Raw genomic sequence first — 21,956 nt, forward strand, 5'->3', positions numbered from 1 at the left:
CATGGCGCGAGGTCGCAATTTTTAGCCGCTCGGGAGAAAAACGCGGCGGCTGTCCGCGGTGGTTGAGAAAATCACAGCGAAACGTAAATCGGAGGGTCCGTTTCGGCCCTTCCGATCGAAAGTTCGCCGACGACACTGTGCTCGTGAACATGGTAAACGAAAAGTGAGTGGATGAAGGACAGGAAAGAAGGGGGAGAAAGAGGGAAAGGGAGACGCGAGAAGAGCGTAGGCCACGATCATGAAAACTGATATTACGCAGATATCGAGCGCTTCCGTGTTCAGGGCCGTAATTATACGACGAACCGATGTATCCATTGCGCCGTGCGCGTTATTGCCATTACGCTCTCGCGGACGTAACTTTGCAAACAGATGCTCGACCGTTGATATCGAAATCGCGCGATGCGCTCCGTTGCAAAAGGCGGGGACGTTACGACAGCGAGGATGGAGGGGCTCTCTCTGCTCGACTCGACTCGACTCGGCTCGCGAGTCCAACGCGATCGTAAATTCAGCGGTGCGCGGAACCGATCGACGTCGCTCATTAGACGCAAGAGACCAGGGTATCCACGTTCTCGTTGTACGAGCATGATTTCTCGGATAGAATTCTTATACCTAGACGATAGATTTCGTTACTCTCGGCCAAGGGTATACTGTATTTCGTTTACTCGATAAGCGCGAAACGAGCGAACGAGCGAATTTTCACTGCTTTCCGTCCCTCGTGGCATGCACGTACACGTACGTGGACACGCGGATGATTGGTCGTTCGGTAAGAAAAACATTTCATGGAAATCGTCGTTTTGTCGAACTTAATCATCGACTTGCAGGTCGATCTATGCGTGTAATATATACTTGTATACGCGCTTGCATATTACGAAAGAAAATACGATTTTCGCTATGGTAGAACGTCGTTCCGTTTTCGTCGAGCGGTTTAATTAATGCATACTCATCGGTGTCTTGTTAACAAGCAGCACTGTAAGAACAGTGGTACTAATAACTTTGTTACTAATTATTCGCCGAACGAAAAAGTAATTACCGTCGTTACGCGGCCGCGCATAATCGGCGAACAGATGTTCCCGCGTAGAAAGTCGACCTGTCCGACATGTTTTACAGCCGCTGACAAATAACGGAAGAATCGCGATCGATGCGTTGTTGGCCAACTTAACGAGCCACGGCCAATTGCCGTTTCTCATTACGCGTTAACAAACGAATTCTTAAACCGTGCCTGCGAACCGTGCGCCCTCAACCTTTCTCCCCACCGCTGTTCCAACCGTTTCTCTCTCTCTCTCTCTCTATCTGCCTCCTTCATTCTCTCGTTCCTACATGATTATTCAATTTTTCCACTAAATACACATTGCGTTGCATTCTTGATTTCTGAACAACTTTCGCAACACCGCATCGACTACCAACGCCGAGTCGTTTCATAACAAGTATCGTTACTTCTTTGACGGTGAATTAATTAATATCATTAGGCTGTTAACCCGTGACCCCAGTCAAAGACGTAACCAACGTAGATGTAACGCTTAAGAGACGCGTACCACAAGTGCACGCCGGTATATCATTAACGTTACATTAGGTGGACTCGTGTTAGCACCTTGCCCTACGCTACGCAACGCAGTCGTACAAGAGATTATGAAAAATGTTTTTTTTTCCCGAATACTCGCTTTAGTTTCTGTTTATCCGTCTTTGTGCAGAACGTAATTCGTTTTTTTTCTCTACTAACAACCGCGACTATTCGTCGAGTTTACTTTCTCGCTGGAAGCGAAATTCTATACCTATAACTGGATAAACACCGACGATAACTGCGAAATTAGAGGATCAACTCGTAAGATAATCGCGGACTACGAAAAAATTAGAAACAGAATGTTTCAAGTGTAAATACTTTTACAAACGTATGCTGTACCAGCGGACCGCGAAGTTTTCGTGCATAAACTTGGACATAACTTTCCCGTTAATTACACGGCCATCCATAAAACGAATCGAACGCATTCCGCGGCGAGAATTTCATTAGCATGTAACGCTGAAAATGCTGGAAAATTGAATGGGGACCGTGTAGCGTGCAGGCTAAATGGCCGCGCGGGAACCGCACCGAGATTAATCACTGCCGTTCAACGCCACGTTCGAATTTTTTACGTTAAACGGCATACGAAAACATACGCGAGCGAATCAGATAGATAGACAGAGACAGAGACAGACAGAGAGAGAGCGTGTGAGAGAGAAAGGGAGATAGGAGATAGACGGGGACTTCATAAAACAGTACATAACGCGCTCGTGGCAATATCCATCTGGTTCGCTTAATTAAAGGTGCCATTATAAGGCGTTCTTTCAATCGACCAACGATAAACGTAACCTTTCTCTCGTTCGTCTCGCTCGACACTCTTCGCCAAAGAAAAATGAAACGCCTTTGTCGTTTAACGCGAAGTAACGTCGATCCGAAGAAAGGAACGACGAGGAGGAAAGCAGGAGGGAAAGGGGAAGATGAGGGCAAAGAGAAAACGGTGGGAACAGGCGATATCACCAGTGGATTCTCTGGTCGTAGTAAATATATTAACTACCTAATCTGTAATCGCAAATTTTACGATTGCGCCTGGCGTAGCCGCGACCAGCCTCTATTATAAATTCACGTAAGTACGCTATAAACTGCAATTATCGTTACTCGCGTTTCCGTGGAAATGATCCGCGTAAAATATTTATTATCCCGGACAACAGGAATCGCCGATGCGATCGTAAAGCATCCGAGGGATCTTGTAATCGTTTATATAAACGCAGCGAGGAGACGTACGCCGTTTCGACTATTCCACCGGTAGCAATTAAACCCGTCGGTTTTTTTCATTTTCGTTACACCGCTGGCTGGGCTCGAAGCTGTGCCTCGTTGCAGCCTGCGCGCATGTAAACGCCCGGTAATTCGTCGATCGCCAATACGTTCAGATAGGGAACACGCGCAGTTACCAGAGAAGATAACCGACCAATTATTATCGTCGTTCCGTATCACGGCACGTATCGGAATTCGAGAGCACCGATGACGCACTTGCGCCACTCTCTCGGATACCAAATTAAAAAGTCCCCCGATCGTTCGATCGTTAAAACGACGAAGGTGTACGTACGGAAGGTGGAAAATTATCTAACGCGAGTTACAATCCAGGAAGAAGAAACTCCAAGTTGCAGCAAGTGGCTGGTTAGCAAGCAGTTATTCGTGAATTTCCCACCTCTCTAAATACAGCAGCGTAATTAGCTGATTTACCGAGGACATGCTTCAAAAATCTACGCTAATTGCAGACTTCCATGGGCCGAACAAATTAATCTTCCCGCACATACAAAATAAAACATACGTATACATGCGTGAACGTACGGGAAATAAACGACGAAGGAAAGCGATGTTTCACCGCCACGAGTACAATTCCAATAATACTGTAACAGTACGACAAACAAGATCGACGGCTGGCTCACGGCGAAATGACGATTTCAATGCGCCTTTAATGGCGTTCGCTTCGGGTAAAGTTGGCGCGCACCGGTTCAACCGTTGGTTCAGCCGAGGAACAAAAGGGGCCGCGTCCCCTTTATCATCGAGTTAATCAAAACGAAGGAAAGCCCGAGCTTTAAAGCGTGGCAACTCGCGGGCCGCGGTTGAAAGGAACAATGCGAGAGTCGATTCTACGCTGTCTGTTCGGCCGATGCAACTCGCACCTTTTTCGCGAGCCCATGCGGGTAACACGGGGCTACCCGTATTATTATCTAGCCTCGACGCTGCACCTGCGCGTAAGCGCGTCGTTTTCGTCCGATGTTATTTCGTTTGAGAGCTGCTGCCTTTTTTCGGCTACAGGAAGATCACCACGCGCCTGCGCGGATCTCAACGCCACCCCGTTCCACGCACCGCCGCGTCGCACCGCCGATCATCGTCCGCCGATCCCGTAAATCAGAATTCAATTTTCCACCCTTGTCTCGATACGTCCATCGAATTGATTAACAGGTTAGGAAATCGGAACAGTAGGAAATTATTAGGCTGAAGGTGTGAATGGTGCGTTTCGTTTATCACGGGTCACCCATAAATTTCAAAACAAACGTACAAAGTAAGACATCGTTTTGCTGGTCGATTGTATCGAAAATTGTTTGCGCACGAGTCTCTTTTATGGCCGTTGAGGCGTTGTTACGGGGCGTATAATTGGATTTGCAGATTCTACAGTTATTTACGGGCTAAATGTGACAACGCGACAAACATAGAGTCGCAAGTTAATTCGCCAGAATATACAATATTTGTACTTCACCAAGGATACTATAATATCGTCGCTAATCGTGTTTCAAAATCCTATGTACCGACGATCAGCTTAGAACAGACGGTATATACCTGCTCACCGACAAGTGCACAGAGATTACAATCGTACCGTGATTTATTTTGACCCTTCTTTTCAGGCCTTTTTCTTTTTCCTTTCTTTTTTCTCTCCTTTTCAAATTACCTTTCCCGAGCATTGTTACTTTACGAATAGATATAAATACTAATAAGATGGAAGATAATCTTCCGTCGACGTGTAAATAGGCAAAAGCGAGGGTTCTATTTGTTCAGAATTTTTTCAGAACAACCGATCCTTGTTATTTATCGATTACGTATATCTAAGGACTACGACGGGACTACGGGGTGCTTCGGCAATCTATCACGTATCTTTCGAGCTAATCTGCGAATACGAAAGCAAAGTTCAGCTATAACGATTTAGAATTTGATAATTCTTTGGACGATATTAGATTCGTATTACGAAACTTCTATAAATCGGTTATTAATTGTGTATCGCTCATACGTATCGAATACCTACACTTACGGAGAGGTCCAACGAGCATCGTAACTCGTGAGCGACGGCCGTCGCGTCGGTACACATTTGTAAGGGACAGGTGTACTTATAGAACACGAAGGACATTGCGTTTCACGGAACTTTACTCTCTGTTTGCTAGTATCGATTGGAAACAATTTTTTTTTTTCTGTTGCGACTACCTGGCGCGCCTTTCGAGCGTTAAAGGTTAAACGCTGTATCCGTTGAATGAAAATCGTTTAGGCGTTAATTAGGTGAAATTCGGCGAGGAAAATATACGAGTTCGCCAGAAAGCGAACGTCGAGTAAATTAATCGTAACACGTGCGTGATGCCGGAAAACAACTTTGTTACACTCGACGCATAACGAGTGTATACGTGGACGGAGAAAAATTAAAATCTCGGCGTAAACGAGATCTGGAAAAGCAGCCTAACAAGGGAGTAACGTTTAATTACCGGCTGTCGGTCTCACAATGCGTTCGCTTTCACGAAAAAAACAAGAACAGAAACGATCGTTCGCCGTGATTAGCAACGATTCTGAAATTGCTACCTGATAAAGGACCATCATTAGACGAATAATTGAGCTACGATTTTGCAGACAATGGAACGAACCCGTTACCCATACTACCGCCTCTGCATCGCCAACGATAATTATCTGCTATTCGCCGTGGATTTTTCTCGAAAACGCGGCCTGCTACGTGCGAAAAGTGCGCGACGATATTCGGTGCGATGTCATCTTGCGTCAAGATCGCGAACGACAACTTTCTATTCTCGGAAACTATTAGCCAACGAGACACCACTGAACACGACGCCTACAGTCGGACCGATACGAGTAAGAAACAGGCAGCAATCGCAGGAAAAATCTGAGAGCATCGAAGCAAAGTGTATTGGATCGTAGTTTACGACTCACCTGGGACGCCGACGGATACGAGTATCCGAACTGCGCGTATACTGACATCTCGATTCGTTTCGACGATCAGTTCTCTCTATACGTGCTCTTCTCTTTTTTCTCTCGATGTCTCTCTGGTCGACTAACGGAGAGAATTAGGTCACAACCGCACCTGCACGCACTACTACACTCTCTCACTAAGTCAGTACTACTTTCGGCGACGCCGTGAACGCCACGAATATAGCAACGAACGGGGCAGCGATGGTGAACGATCGCGATATCTCGCGAACGGTGATTGCCATCAGGGTGTTTTTCGGTCGTGATCGAGGAATCCGACTGGCGACCACATGTCGAAACTGGCGTTCCCCGTGGTTTGGTCAGGAAGACAACGTGCCAGCTCGAACCGCCGACGGACGCTCGAAGATCCAACAGTTCCGAAAGTGTCCACAGGTGAATCCAGCGATAGCAGGTCGCGAGCGAAGAACGAGGTTATCGCGGCACGATTCGACGTGGTGAAATCCGCACTAGCGAACGCGGGGATGCTGACTCTCGGGGAACGTTCGTTCCTCGCGGGTCGAACGCCGCGCGACACGTCACAACTGCACGGGTCACGTTACCGCGAGAAGGAGATAACAGGAGTAGAAGAACGTTGTCGTATCGGCGCGTCGGGCGATGGGACGGACATTCGGACAGACGACGAAGCGTCACGAGCGATTAGTTATAGAGTTCGTTCGTTCGTTCGGTCCGTCCCCTGCTCTCACAGGGCACTCCAGTCTGCGACTGACTCGCGACTACTCACACCACTTCAGCGCCTTCCACTCCGCTCCGTCCCAGTTCCCCCTCTGGCGAGGAAAACCGAAAGCAACGGCTACCCCCACTCCCGTTACGTGGGACGTAGTCCTTACGGAACCGTCCAATCGCGTAGCTTCGTACAACCCTGCGGGCGTGTCACGTGGGATGATACGAGGCTCGCGGTTGGCCGAGCGTTTCGCGCGCGGGCGTCCTTTCGAACCGAACGTGCCCACGAGCGCGACGACGCCTTTTGCCCCACCCGCGAGAAACTACCGTGAAACGATCCCGCCGCCGACGTCGCCGTCGCCTCTGCCACCACCGCCGCCGCCGCCGCCGCCGCCGCCGTTCCCCCGCTAAGGCTCGACGAACGGCCACGGCGGAACAAGGAGAAACGAGTATGTTTACGCGAGTCTACTCTTGTCAACCCGACGGCGAGGGACTTAAATAAATCTGCTGGCCTCTCTCGCACGTTCTCTCTCTCTCTCTCTCTCTCTCTCTCTCTCTCCGACCAACCCTCTCTACTACCCAACTCCGTCATCCAACCTATCCACCCGCTCTGTCTTTCCTTATCCTCCGACTAGCCACCTTCTTCCGGCTTATATCGCGCCATTGTCCGGTTCGTGAAATCGCCGAGTACTACGATGCGTCGTGCAGCCTGTTTCCACGCTTCTCGAGCTCGGAAACTTTGTTACGGCTACGTGACACGAACGGCCAAACGTTCGGGTTACAAGGACACCCTCCGAGAGTTTTGCGCGTCGCATTCGCGACAATCGGCCGCGCGAGTACGTTTCGCCGAGAGTCGGAGCAACGTCCGTGACGAACAGCCCCGACGTGGAGGAACGATTCCAAGAATTCGGTTGGATCGACGCCGTCTCCAAGCACCTATGGTTTATAAATAAAAAGTGGTGGTGGTGGTCGCGTCGAAGGCTCGAAGGCGACGAGTATCGCAGCTGCATGCTTAATGAACTTCGTTAAATTTTTTCGATCGTTCCGTTCCGATCGCAACGACGAGGTGGAAGAAGCGCCGCGAGAAATACGAGACTCGAATGTCTCCAAGATCATCGATCGGAAACATGGTTTGTAGAAACGTAGATAGAACATCTCGGAGAACGCGTATGAATGAAACAATAAAACAATGGAAGGTGTACGGAACCGCATTCATTAGATCCCTATCGTCGCTTTCGACCATACTATTACATTTAGGAAACGAGTTTCTTGATTTCGCGTGGATTATTTACTAAACAGCTAGTTTTTTTTCTTTTTTTCTTTTCTTTTTTCCAATTTACCGTTGAAATCTCGTTCATTAAATCTTTCCAGCAAAGATTAATGGGCTCGCGCGTTATTATGGGTTACTTTCACGGGAGATACCTAGCATCTCCTCCTCGAAATAACCGTAACGTTGGTTATCTCTGTTCAATTTCTAGAAATTATTCCTCCCGAAATGCCAGCTATATAATTTCTAAGTTTCTAATAAATCTCTATTATTACGATCTAGCGCGATTTGAATCGCGTTGCTCGAGTCGTCGAGAGGTTTTCTTTCGTAACACGAGCCACTTAAAGGAATCGGGACGTTTTCTCGAACGACAAAGTTGCCCGATCCCGGCAATTATTTCGGGCAGCGCATAAATCTCTCCGCTCTGAATCGAGCCGAATATTCCGAGCGAAACGCGACGTTCGCTCGGCGGAGAGATTTCACGGACTCGGCCCGTCGTCGAAAGGATTAGCCAGGGGGATCGTTCGGTTACTCTGGCATTTGGAATAATTTCACGGGTTATTAGACAGTAGCTACAGAGGCTGTTACCTGCGAAGAAGTATTTGCTCGGCAAATTACAGTGTCTTAGACTATCCACCAATATCGAGAGACTCGCCTTTAAAATGGCGCGCGATAATAACTTTGGAACGGGTGGTGGTTTCGCGCGGTCGTGCAAATGGTCGCGTTTTCCTCGCTATCATGCTTGGTCGGCCATGTGTCTTATTCGTGTCAATGCAAGCCACGCGGCGGACGATTTTCCGCGACGTTGCCTCGAGCAATTTGCTAGCCGGCGTGCCACGTACACATTCTGCACGGGGACGCGTGAAGCGTTCCGACAGCCTTCTTCTTGCACGCCAGAAATCCTATCGGCGGTTTATCGCGCGAGAAACGCTCCGTGCACTCGGAGGATACGCGGCGATTTACAGGCGAACGAAAAAAAGATGGAAGCGTTCTGTGGAACGTGGAATATTGGAAGAGGAAATACGGAAACGGGAGGGGAAAACGCGATACAGCCGAGCGAAGAGAAGGAAAAATAGCGGTGGCTATTGGGAACGCAAGATTCAATGCCGCTAATAGGATTAACTGACAGGTCGACGAGGTTCTTAGGAGATAAGGATCCTTCCAAGGATCTTCCAGTACCTGAGTACCTGTTGGGACTGTTCAAGAGAAAAAACCACGAGAGGGGGGGCCATGGGCCTCTCGAATGATTTATTGCGCTGCGTAAACCTGGTGACCTGCCGATCACGCCCCCTCGACCAACAGCCGCCAGCACAATGTGCTCTTTTTTGGAAAACCTTGTCCCGGTCTGCGACTCGTCTCGTGCCACGACTTTCCCTTATTGTGACAGAGTCATTGTGGGACCCGTCAAAACCACAATAATAACCCGTTTAATCCTGTTTCACCTTCGTTGGAACGTACGCTTTTGTTTACCGTTTCGCCGGTAAACGAAGCCTCGCCCGGTTCTTGTCTTCTTGTTTGCACGGCAAATATTTTGCCGTCTTCGTCGGGACGCGAGCAAGCTTCGAAGCTTCTACCGACGATCGTCGGAGAATACGAGGCTTTCGTATAACGAAACTTCGTCGAAATGAAGTTGTCGCGATTTCTAAGTAGAAATCGTAGGGAGCGCGTGAAAGACGAACAAAGCGATCCGCGTGAAACACCGATAGTTACTTTACGTAGGAATCGGTACTTAGGTTGAAATAAGCTTCGCTGCTAACCATTAATCTTTGCCGTTTAATTGCACGAAATTTTATCACCGATCGATCGTACCTTATACGCGTAGCAGCGATCGCGATGGTGGCCACCGGAACGAGAAGGCATCGATATTTTATAGCAACTCGAACACCGGCGTTCGCGATCGTACATCGGCGAGTGCTTCTGTTAAGTAACGCTTAAATATCCCGCTGCGTAGTTAACGCCGCTTAAAGACGCATTGTAAATCTCGACGCGGGGAGTATACGGGGGCCAGTTGCAGCGTCGTTTCATGTTTACAGCCGTCAAGTTTTTCAAACGTGATAAGGCTTTTCAGTGGAAGGTAGGCGAGGGTAACGTGGCGAGTCCTATCTCCCTGGCCAGTGTGTCCACTACTTGTTTGCAGGTCGAGTAAAAGTTAAACGGCCGTGTCGGGGCAGGCTGTCTCTAGCGATAAGACCGCTTAATAAGGCAGCAAACCATCCACCTTCTTTACTACTCGTTCATCTCACCCGTCCGTCCCTTCTTCGCCTCTTTCTTTGTTTCACCATCGACCCAGTTAGCTAAGGCCTTCTCCTCTCTCTCTTATCGTTCTTTCTATTGCCAGGTTTCTTGTGATTCGTTACTCTCCCTTGCGAGAACGTTCGTTCGGGCCCCGGCCTTAACGAGGGAAAGATTTCAACTATCTAATTCAAGGTGAAACGCAAGGGAAATCGAGAAACACGGGAACCCGTGTAGCCCGTAAACTGTCCTGCTAACCAAGGAATTATACGCAGCTCTCGCAGCAAGCTCGTGCTTCCTCGTCAAACTCGTTCGAACGGCCAACCAAGATTTCTTCTCGATTCGGTAGAATTTCAAAGCAGCGAACGGTACACCGTCTCGAGCGTCTGTCCGTCTTTGATCGCTACAACCGATTCAAGAACAAGAATTCCCAAAGATTTCAAAGACCGAGGTTTATGAAATGTGTTGGTTCGACCCATGTATCGTCGGCTAGGCTTCTCTAGCCTGGTGCCGCAATCACAAAGGTGGGTCCGATCCGAACGCCGTAAAACGGTGCGATATTCACACCGTAGGATAAAACAAAAGGCTGCTGCGGGTATCCGAAGGTGGACGGTAAAAATCGAAAGAGGGGAGCTAATAAGGGAGGTCCAGACTGCCGTGGCGCCTTTGGTGCACCTTCGAGGGGCACTGCAGTTTTATTGGCCGGTGTGTCCTTGTTCCTCGTCGTCGTCCTCCTCCTCCTCCTTTTCTTCTTCTTCTTCTTCTTCTTCTTCTTCTTCCTCCTCCTCCTCTCTTTCCTCTCTCTGTACTGCTCCTCCGAGGCGACTTCGTCTTCCTCCACGGCACTCGGTATGGCCGACCAGTATGTTGCCGTAAAAAAGCCGGTCTCCCCTTGTCCGTCCTCCTCCTCTCACCTTCCCCGTCCTCCTGTACAGTGGAACGACGAACGAACGAACGACCAACGAAATGTCAACCGTAAACCTCGCGAGGCAACACTAATTAACCCGACCGAAATAAACTGCGCCGTTCAGCGGCGCTCTCTTGCCTTCTCGTTCACCCTGGCCCTTTTCTCTCCTTCTTTCCTTCCTCTGCCCTGGCCGGGCTTTATACCGCGCGCGCCTAGCGCAACCTCAAAAAGAATCCCGAACCGTTCGCCACCGAACGTCGCGTCGCTTAGGATTCGAACGGAAGAATTTTCGCCGACCCTGTTTTTCACCCTGTGCTGGTGCACCGTTGAAAACATTCGAGGGGTAGAATAGCCAGCGATCCTCCCGTACATTCTACAAGACGGACATTAAGGACGTAACGATCGATTCTTTCGAGTTACAAGGCGTGTTACGGTCGAAGGCGACGTAGATTTCGAAGAGCGCGACTAGCGCACGATTCGAACTTCCTCGATGTATTCTCGACGGACGAAGAGAAACGGGGCGAGAGGAGAAGAGAAACGAGCGTTCGGTTCGGAGGAAATAAATCGAGGCTTTTTCTCTCGGCGTACGACCAGGAACTGGCGTTTTCGGCCAAAATGCTTCTCCCTTCTTCTCTTTTTCTCTCCGCTGGCTTCTCTCCGTAGATGTTGGCCGAAACAGTCGAAACCGCGGGGTTTCGCCTATACCGCCCGCTGCCACGCATTTCCATTTTACCCCCCAGACGAGGGGCGTCGTGATACCTCCTTATACTTTATGCGGAGACACCTACATCGACGCCCACATCTCCGAACTTTATTTATAAACAAAGAGGACAGTCGATACCTCCGGAGATTGCGGAGACATCTCCCTCCGGTGTCTTCTCTAGCTGGTAGGAAACGATTTCCTAGAAGCAGCTTCTCGAGCAGCACGGTCGTCGCTCGAAAAATAGTCAACTCAGCCATTCAGCTTCATCTCCTCGGCTTGACGAAGGATCGATCGACCCACCAGCCGGCGACAATTTTTCTTTCTGCTAATTAGTCGTATACGCGACAGTATTTCAGTCGAGTGGAAACGTCTCGAGCGTCACGAATGTTGCGTAGTTTTGGTATATAAGCCGTTCGCAAGTTACACCGATTGTCTCTGTAATAAATTGGAAGAGTGGGCAAGCAACGGTCGTATAAATATTATTTGTCAAAATTTCCCTCGAAATACACGATTATTTATGTAACGCTTCTTCGCGACCAGCGACCTTATGGACGTGAATAATTCGTGTTCCGAGGCTGATCGAATAATTCAATTGAGAGTCCATGGAAAGCGAAATTGATCAGTGTGGTTTCTACGAGACTCAAACGGCCAACAAGGAGAGGCTACGTTTTTCAGGAAACCAGCCAAGAAACCAACCAGTACGGACACAGTTCGATGTCGTACAATCAGAAAAATCACGCCGAATAAGCGTCTCTCACGCTTCGAAGGAACTTTCTTTCGCGTGGATGTTGCACAAACGGCGAAGATATATATTACGATGTTTTTAATACGAAACACGGAATAACAAAAAGTTGGAAATGCTCTATTCGAGTTGTCGATCGATAAACCGACGTGCAAGCAATTAACTGATTTTGCAACGTGCTGGCTTTGCTATCCGTCGTTTCATCGGGGCTGCGCTCCGTTTCAATTCCGTTGGAAGAACAAACGCGTCGATGTTTTCGTAACAAAAGCGGCGCGATTCCGTTGGTTGGTCTGACGCAACGCGAAAATATTGTCCGACTGTGTCGACTAATTGCCAGGTTGCTTTCATAACTGCACGTTTTACAAATATGCGTGCACACACGGCCCTCCTTCCTCCGTTCGCGATCCCGTCTCGTGTTCATTGTGCCACGAGACTCGCGATACGCACGCTACCGTTCTTCGAACACTCGCGTGAAACGACTGCAACGATTCTAGCGTGCGCAGAAAACGCGAGAACGGGAAACAGAGACAGCGAGGAACAGGCGAGGAGGATGATCGTAAAAAATAAAGGTCAACGCTAACGAAGCATATGTTTCAACGATATCGCGATCGCCCTCGTCACTGTCCTATTATAAATTATTTGTAACGATTAGCGACACCGTGACTCCGACGCTGTTGTATTATACGACCATTGGACGATCGATATCGGGGAAAGTGTCGGGAAAAGCCGAAGAGTGTTGTTATTGCGGTCGATGTGTTTGATTATTCTTCGTCGAGGACCGAGAGAACGTATAAGGGTGACGCGACGTTCGTTGTTCATTATCGAAGATCGGATACAACAGATTTTCGATATCCTGCCCTTTATACGAATAAGACGACGGCGCGTCAATGTGATTTTTGTAAGTTATCCTTTTTACGCTTGGACAGGACTCGGTGCGCGGATCCTGTCGCTTGTCGAAGGTGCGCGATTTATCCCTCGGTAACGGAAAAACTATACGTACATGGTATACACGATATACAAGGGTCAGAAACTTCGCACCACAGTTTCAAAGATTTTTCCACTTCGGATAGCTGCGCTTCGTTTCCTCCGAGTCTAGGTCGTTTCGAGATCGCCAGAGCTGAAATTCTACAGGGTACATGCGGAGAACCGCATCCTGGAGTTGGAGTACGGGCAATCGACGACAGGTTACGCGAAGCACGACACGAATAGCAGTTTCTCTGTTGGCCGTCAGCGAACGGTCGTTCTCTATCTACGATCAGGTGCAAAGCGTCGCATGAGCAGCGAGCACCACGATGTTACGTGCCCATAGAAAATGAATAGGTAATTATAACGCATCCATAATGCAGAGAGACAAGGTCGTGCGGTTGGACTGGAGAGACTCGGTTCTCGGAAAGGGCGCTCGCGAGTCGGCAACCTACGCGAGACCGGAGAGTCAAATCGCGGCCCTCGTTGAAATTCATTCGCGGCTCTCGTCTTTTTGCCTGGCAAGCCTCCTTATCTCTGCCTCTTGTTTCACAGCCACTTCGCCCCAGGCTCGTATCTCAACGGAGAAACTCGAAGATCGCACCGGGCTTTTATAATTGGACTTTATTAGCCGTTCCGCTGATTAGAATCGCTGAACGTGTTCTTCAAACCGTCGAACGATAATTCGTTCTTTTTCAAGGTGTCGAATCTACACGAACATCCGTGTAGTTAATTAATCATTCGTTAGCGGATTCGTAATTACTTATTATATCAATAAGGCATTTTTTTTTTTTTTTTTATTCCCGGATAGATGGTTTCTGTCTCGCAGCGAGCGAAAACTCCAAGGAAGAATTCCAACATCTTAATCATCGTTCAACGTTTGTAGGTAGTCCGACTATTATAAAAACCGACAAGCTTTTTCTACTCCGCGGAACGCTACAAGTAAGTATACACGAGCCAGGGTTATCGGAATTCTATCGCCGCTAATGCAACACGAGGAGTGGCGCTAAAGTTTGCCGCACAAACACGAAATCGTTAGGTCGAGCCACGGATTTTTCCTCGCGGTACTTTAATACCGCGCGAGCATATTTTTCATGCAGCCAGCCATCCAACATTCAGCCTCGTGATTCACGTTGATAGGCGAACAGAGCCTAGAATTTTCCCTTTCCTTGATACCGAAGTTCTTTATCGGCTGGATAAGTGGTGCTAATTATAGTTATTACAATTAAGACCGGTGTTCGTGGCCGTAGCGAGGTTCTTATAACGGTGACCCGCGTCTCGCTCGTTGTAAACAGGCTGAGGTACGTGGACAGGGGTGCGGGGTAATGCGTGCAGATAAAACGACCCGATATCCCGCCCTGTGAGAAAATATCTGGCGGCCATCAACAGGTAATTTCGAAATGAACGAATCCCACCGACAATCGTACCGCGTCATGCGATCCACCGACATTTTCGTTCTCTGGTCTGTTTGCGCCACGATTCCCATCGGTCTTTTCGCCAGACAACTCTTATCGAATTACGCCAATTGCGCGTTGCTTTCGTCCATCGTGATATGCTCTCTCGATTTCACCTTTCGAGATGGACGACGCGATTACTTTTACCGTGGACGTCTGTTCGTGTATCGTCGGACCATATTCTGCGTTTTAATAGACAGCGATGCACAGCGACGACAATTATAGCGTACAGCGTGTATGCGAATGGACGATACGATATGAAAATACGCAACGAATGAATCGCAGTTTTACGTTGATTTTCTATCTTTAGGCCGCGAATGCTTCCCTTATTCTGGTAGGTTAGGGTATAACGATTTTCCATGGATCGCACGAAGGGTTCGCGTGGTTCGCAACGAGCATGTGCTACGATGTAGAAGCGAGCGTACAGAAACGCGGCCTGGCCGCGTCGCCGCGAGGATAATGATCGACGGAAGTTTTCGTGCTAAAATATGCAGATCCAGCTGAAATTACCGGACGAGTAGCGCCTACTCGAGCGACCGCTGGCCAATACCGGCAATGTGCATCGTGTGCGTTTCGTTACACGAAACGACACGCGTACCTGTGCGTGTCGACGCGAACTCGAAATGAGAAAGCGACGGCGCGGCGGTACGCTTCGCGATGTTCCTGGTCGACTGTTATCTTCGTGATTATTACTGTGTATCGACGGCCGTGTTAATCCTACTTGCTCTACTGCCTTACAATTACGTGTTAGAAAAATGCGACGAATTGCAAAGAACGAGGAGCGATTACCGGCACCGCTCTACGGTGGAACTGCGCCGAAGCCTCGAACACGGACGTGTATTCGTTTAAACTGAAATCAAAGTGATCCTGTTCAATGTAAATATTACATGGAAACGATCTTAAAGAATTCGAGGAAACAAATGGAAAATTTCGTTCCGACGAAACGAACGCTTCCGTTACCATAACAGAAGGTGCATAATTGAAACGTACGCTACTTATTCGTCTTGTTATTTGTACGTCTGTGAATAGCCGGTATGCCGGTTCGTAAGTGAAAATCGTCGGAGAGGAACAGCATCGAAGTCGAGGTAACGTAACGTTCGGGTCGCAGGAACTAATTAACTTCTTTACAAGGAACGACCATTACGTTCAACTGCGTTGAAACGATCTCGTCGAATGGCGAAGGAAATCGCGGGGATGTCACCGATGTAACAATCTGAATCGTTAAACCGGTACTCAAGAATATCCTCGTCGACCGACGGAAGACCGGAAGTGACGTCATTATGGAAAATTCAACGAATCACGGTAATAGGAGCCGCGAGTCGGCCGCGATCGAATGCGAGGGATTTTTCTCGCGCCGCGTTTCACTTACTTATTCAGGTGCACGCAGCAATATTTCACCGGTCCCCGATCCGCGTAACCTCCGCGGTTATTAATCGTGGCAACATTAATAATCAGCTGCGCGGCGATAACTTAGGTTAAGCAGGGAGTTACGGTCTCCTGCTACCAGCCAGGCCTCCGTTTCCGCGTACATATCCGCCGATCGTTCGCGGACCGATATCATATATAATACGGATAGATGACATTTCTTCCACCGATATATCATGCGTACCGATTTTTCGAAACTCTTCCCCACTTTCCTCTTCCTTCTCGAGGTCGCCGGGGTTAAGACTCGCGTGCAACAACCGGAAACCGTTTCGCGATTCTTTCTCTGCTGTTCGCATCGTGATTAATGGCGTACGTCGGGATGAAAAGGTAAAAATCATTTTTATCGAGGAGTACACTTTGCCACTTTGTGCAGTGTGATTTATGTTTCGGCAACAACGAATCGACGGTAACAGTTCAATTGTTCGAAGTAAGTAGTATCGGTTATGCTCGAGTATTAAGTACTCGTGTGGTAGAAGGAAACACGTGGCGTTCGTATTTTGACACGCGTAATACGAATATCCATCGGTGCGTCAAAATCATGTCCGAAGCTCGACGTTTCGCCGTTACATTCAGGATACATCGTCTAATAACTCTGGTCGCAGAAAGTTAAAGCACAATAATAGACGAAAAAGCTCGTGTCTGGCAACGAGAACGCTAAAAACCACCGAATGAAATCTCGTTTCAAACCAGCCCTCGAAACTAGTTTGGCAGAGAGCGCACTGAAATACATATCTGCTGCATATTCATGGCAGTTGTACTCGTGTCAGGAAGATTTTTCGAGAACAAAAAAATCCAGACCGATCGAACCATTTTTATTTTAATATACAACTATATCTGCCATAGTGGTGATACGCTATTGTTATGTAACAAATGAATTGAAATATTCAACCAAGGAAACAAGGGATGAAAGGTGGGCACGGTCGATGCTCGAGGACGAAAGAAGCGATTGAAAGAGGAGCACGGTGGTGCCGGCCATAACCGAGCACGTTTTATGCGCGTATAAACGTACGTGTAACGACGGAACGAGAGTACACACGCGCCGCCTACTCTAACCTGTTAACAAATATCCAAGGCGGGCGGTTAACATGCGTTTACGATAATTTATCGCGGCGACGTAGCCGGGGCAGGCATTATGTTCGGTACCGGGTACACGCGTACGCGCGTTCATACCGGGTCACCGTGAAGAATCGGAAAGAAGTGCACCGGTTTCGTTTCTCTTGTTCGATCGACCGTGCGGGCCCTTCGGATCGAGAACCTCGCGATTTTACCGTTTACTTTACGAGCGTTATTAATCTCGCCATGCATACTGGCACGTATGCGTAATACGTCTAGTCTTTCTTTGATCGAAGATCTCGAAGATACGTTAAATATCGTGAAATGTTATCGAGTACCTATATGAAATTCTTTCATAAATAATTAACTTCGATATTTAATAGTCGCACGAGGGTAGATTACTTTTTTTTTCAGAAAGATAAGAAGAAATTACTTTCCGTTCTGACTTTAATAAATTCACCTTGAGGGGATTAATCTGCCGTAATAATTTTACAGTGATACAAATTCAATCCAAGTTTACCCTGTTTCCTTTTAAACATTGACCGCGCGCATATATCTACGCGATTAACTCAGGACCCGGATCTCATTTGTCCTCGCATAGTTGTCATTATTCGTTCTTACATTATACGAAGTATAAAACCATCTTTCCTCCTCGATGCATGATCGAACCACTTTCAGCTCGTGTCAACGGAATATATTATCGAACCGTTATCGGTTAACGTAGCGAGGCGAAGCATCGCCGACAGCAGGCATTAAGCAATATTAATTTATCAGCGAGAGCAATAATTACTGCTGGCTGGCGGTGGATTTAGGGGCGATGGCAACTACGGCGACAACGATGGCGACGACAAAGACGAAGACGACGACCACTCGATGGAGGAAAGCGATACAAATTATCCAGCGGCGAGAGAGAACTCGCCGGTCTGGGTACCCTTTCCTTTCCTGTCTTTTTTGGTATGGTCGCGCGATCGAACTTCGCGACGAGCCGAGAATCATGATGGATCGGGCCAGCAGCTTTTATCAATCGTTTAAGCGCGATCGTGCCTCGATTGTCGAGGAGCGCCGCTCGATTTCGCAACGCGGCCGTCGATATTCTTTGTCAATGGGATAGCTTGAAACGTTCCCAGAGTTGGTTCGCGACGATCATCGATCACTAGAAGCGGGCTCGACGTAGTGCGTGATCGAAATCGCTACGACGCGCTTATGCGCGCTCGAGGACGCTAGCCGGCAGCTTTGTCCGATGGATCCTTTTTCCACTTGGATCGTTGACCAAAAAGAAAAGCTACGTCGCCAGAGAGAGGAAAAAAGTGGAAAAAGAGGAACGCGCTATCCAGTGGAAATCACCTCTATTTATAGGAGAATCCACGGTGGACGCTCGTGGCGTCCAGATGCTCGCGTCCAGATAAGCTCCCTTATGCGAACCTTATGAATTCACGCCCTGAGAGATAACGCGTGGGATATAATTAACCTGCGATAAAAGCAAGCAATAACCGCCGGCGTATTTCATTGACACGCGCTTATTTCACGGCGAAATCATCGAGCGCGCTGTGCCGCGTCCCGTCTATATATTCCCGACGAGAAATCGCCTGTACCGCAAAGCGAACGGAGAAACCAGGGAAAGAGCGAGTAAGAGGGTGAGAGGGGAGGCCACGTACTCGAATATCGGAACACCCTGTACACATTAAGCGAGCGAGATACGGGGGCCTTTAGCAGGCGAACGGGAATAATAATTTCAAGTGCTCCTCGCGGAGATAGATACGAGCAGGAGAATCAAGAGGAAGAGAGAGAGAGAGAGAGAGAAAGAGAGAGAGGAGGCAGCGATGCCGTGGCAGAAGCGAAGCGACCAAAGCAGTACGGGGAAACAGCGAGAAGGTTTAAGTGAGAGAGATGGAGAGAGAGAGAGAGAGAGAGAGAGAGAGAGAGAGACAAGTCGAGATATACGTTACAGGTGAGAGCGCGAGTATCGCGTGCTGCAAACGAGCCGGCAGCTGCCCGCTTCTGGCTACATGGTCCCAGCTATTAATATGCGACTGACCGAGTGGGACCGATGCTTTCGTTGTTAGACCGAACCATCCTATTACGTCACGTCAATCGAGCACACAGCTACGCGGACACCCTTTGATTTTCAAGCACCCTTTGTAATCGGCCGTTCTAACGCTCTATGCTAGTTACCGCTGCTGGCGACTTTCCCTCGTCGTGCTACATACCGTGCTACGCTGCTTATCGAACCGGTAGCGTGGCAAAAATCTGCGCATATCGTCCGACCAAGCGTCTCTACTTATCGCCATTACCCGTTCCGTCCAAGAAAGATCGTTCCCCGATTCTAAGCTACCATCTTCACCGAAGAAAACGTCTTTTGAAAGTTCTTATTATCGAGGTGGTCGCGTGATTCCTCGCGCAGGTGCGACCCTCCTGAAGAGATACTCCTTTGATTGACGGATGGACGTGTTCTTGGGGTCAGGACACGTATTTCGCAGTTCATTATACAACTATATTGCTCCGAGACATCGAATCGATATGCATATACGGGAGATCCGAGGAACCTCGGCAAACCGTAAATCCAAAGAAACCCGGAAGGAAAGAATCGATTGACGAGCTGTCCGCTCGTCAATCGTGGCAATTTCGAGAGGGCGAACAAGAGATTCTGCGCGTCCTTACGAGCGTCGCGGCTGATACTTGCGCGTGTAAAAGGCTGGCCCGCCTCCGGGCGAATATGTGTTTGATTTACACCGCGTCGCAAAGCTGCCGATACACTTCGTCGAGGCGAGGGCATTAAGGGGGCCCGGTGTTCGATCTCGTCATTACGGTTTCTTAAGAAAGGGTGCTTTTTCATTGGACAGGCTCGACCGCCGGCAGAGAACAAGGCCCGCTCGTCTCACGACACCGCGATACACCCTCATTCCATGCCAAGAAGGCGTTTTAACACGAGCTTCGTTCGAGTTTTTAATGGAATTGACAGCGGCTCGCGGCGGTCTTGCTTTTTCCCCTCGAAATAATGCCTGGTTTGCAAGGTCGGCCCATTTTGCACGTCGTCCATTGGTACACGCGTGTTCTCCGCAAAGTTCTTTTAGGATACTCAAGATGTACGAAACAGTGGTATACGATTCGAGCACAATTCACTTTCCGAACGATGCCTCGTTGTTCGACGCAGAAGTCGCGGAGCTGGTAATCACAGGCCGTCGATACGTCGATAGTAGTATAAGGCCGTGCAAGACGGACGCGCACGGTCGAGAACTCGACGGAATGGAAGACGCTGTAATTACCAACACCGTTCACAGAAAACGAGAATGGTAATAACGACTCGTTACTGGTTTCGCAATTACCTTCGCCTGAAATTTCCAAAACCGTTCATCATACGAAGAGAGATAACGTTTAACAAAGAAGTACCGTGCTCCGCTCGTTCCAGTTCACGTTCCATCAATGAACCGAGGGGCCCGACGATATGCATAAAAATTACGTTAAGTAGATGCGGCTCGATAAGGGTCGGCATGTAAACGTAAGCGTAAGAAGCTCCTTTATCGGGTGAAAAGGATCCGGACAGGTGGTGGTTCCGTCGAGGGTGCGGGCACCGAGGGAAAAAGAAACGAGTAAGCCGAATTAAAGGAACGACTTGTTGGTTAGTCGACTCTATCCTCTCGGTTTTTCTCTCACGAACAGGCAGGAGGCGGGGAGGCGAGACGAGGCGAAAAGAGGTTGAAAGGAGGGTGGCGGAGGCGACGGTGGCTGAATTCCGGGCAATCTGTTTTCAGCGCGGGATAACTTCGCGTCCCTTCTTCGTTTCAACCCCGTGCCGTCTCTCCTCCGCTTTTGCTCGTTCCCCTTTTCGGTTAGCTAGACTGCAACCGCGGCACGGTAACCACCCACCGACGCTATCGCCGTCGCTGTCGGGCGTAAAAAGCACATCCGAATTGAATCATTGCTGAATAAGCGGGAAAGTGGCTTGCTGGGAGGAAGGAAGGAAACCGAGGAGCGACTAACCCCCACGAACGAGGGTCGTTTTCCATCCGGCTCATTGGTACACCTCCTCTGTCATGTCGATCGTTCTGTCCTGCTCCCTCTACGCCCTTGCTTTTTCTCCGGCCGGATTCTCTGTTCCTCGAAGTCGATAAAGTTAGGGCGCTTCGATCCGGAAGCCTTTAGAAATCATAAAGAGCTTTAGAGATTTGGAATACGGCTTTAAGTTCGAGTCGTATAGAAACGAGTACGCACGAAACGGCCAGCTAGTTCCAGTATTTTCGTTATTTACGAAAAACACTCTACAACGTTGTCTAATTTGACCGAAGAGTTGTCTAGAAACATCGATGGAAAGTGACATCGCGATTTCCCCGATGGTTTAAAGGACTTTTACACGCGGTCGTTAACAGGACGCTGTAATCTCGCGCGAGAGCGATACTACACCCTCGAGTGACGTTTTGTGGAAGATTCAGGGCGCAGGAAAATTGGCTGGCACCGACGTACGTTCGTTCCGTCGAAGGCGAAACCGAAGGGGGCTGGACCGCAAACTGTTGCGTGAAAATAGCAAAGGGCCGCACGTCGCGTCTGTCGCTTAATAAAGCGGCGACGAAGCGAAGCGGTGGCGGCGAGACCGTGTACACCGCCAGGCTGGAATAAAGGCGGAGTTGCTGCTCTCTTGTATCCCGTACGCTATACTCCCACTTTGGATCTAGGCCCGCGTCGACGCGCGTCAAGATAAACTCACCCTCGTGACGGAGCGTGCGGCAGCGGGCTACCGAGGGTCGTTCAATTAGAACGGAAGCCCCTTTTCGCCGAGAGGCGGCTCGCCGTTTACGGCGAG

The 21,956-nt window shown here is 48.9% G+C and overlaps 1 protein-coding gene across 2 annotated transcripts in view; it reads right to left on the bottom strand.

Annotated features, from left to right (window-relative positions):
- Positions 1–21,956, bottom strand: part of LOC122569408 (homeobox protein caupolican-like) — a 76,130-nt gene that overhangs the window by 47,956 nt on the left and 6,218 nt on the right. Inside the window, exon 1 of one of the 2 annotated variants that reach the window (XM_043730406.1) lies at positions 5,699–6,471. The exons of the other annotated variant lie outside the window; for it this stretch is intronic. Within the exon in view, the coding sequence (XP_043586341.1) occupies positions 5,699–5,746 (48 nt within the window). The 5' untranslated portion in view covers positions 5,747–6,471. Of the gene's footprint in view, positions 1–5,698; positions 6,472–21,956 lie in introns of those variants that run through there. 2 annotated transcript variants of the gene reach the window in all.

Source organism: Bombus pyrosoma, linkage group LG7, assembly GCF_014825855.1.
Source record: "Bombus pyrosoma isolate SC7728 linkage group LG7, ASM1482585v1, whole genome shotgun sequence".
In the NCBI taxonomy this organism is placed as follows: domain Eukaryota; kingdom Metazoa; phylum Arthropoda; class Insecta; order Hymenoptera; family Apidae; genus Bombus; species Bombus pyrosoma.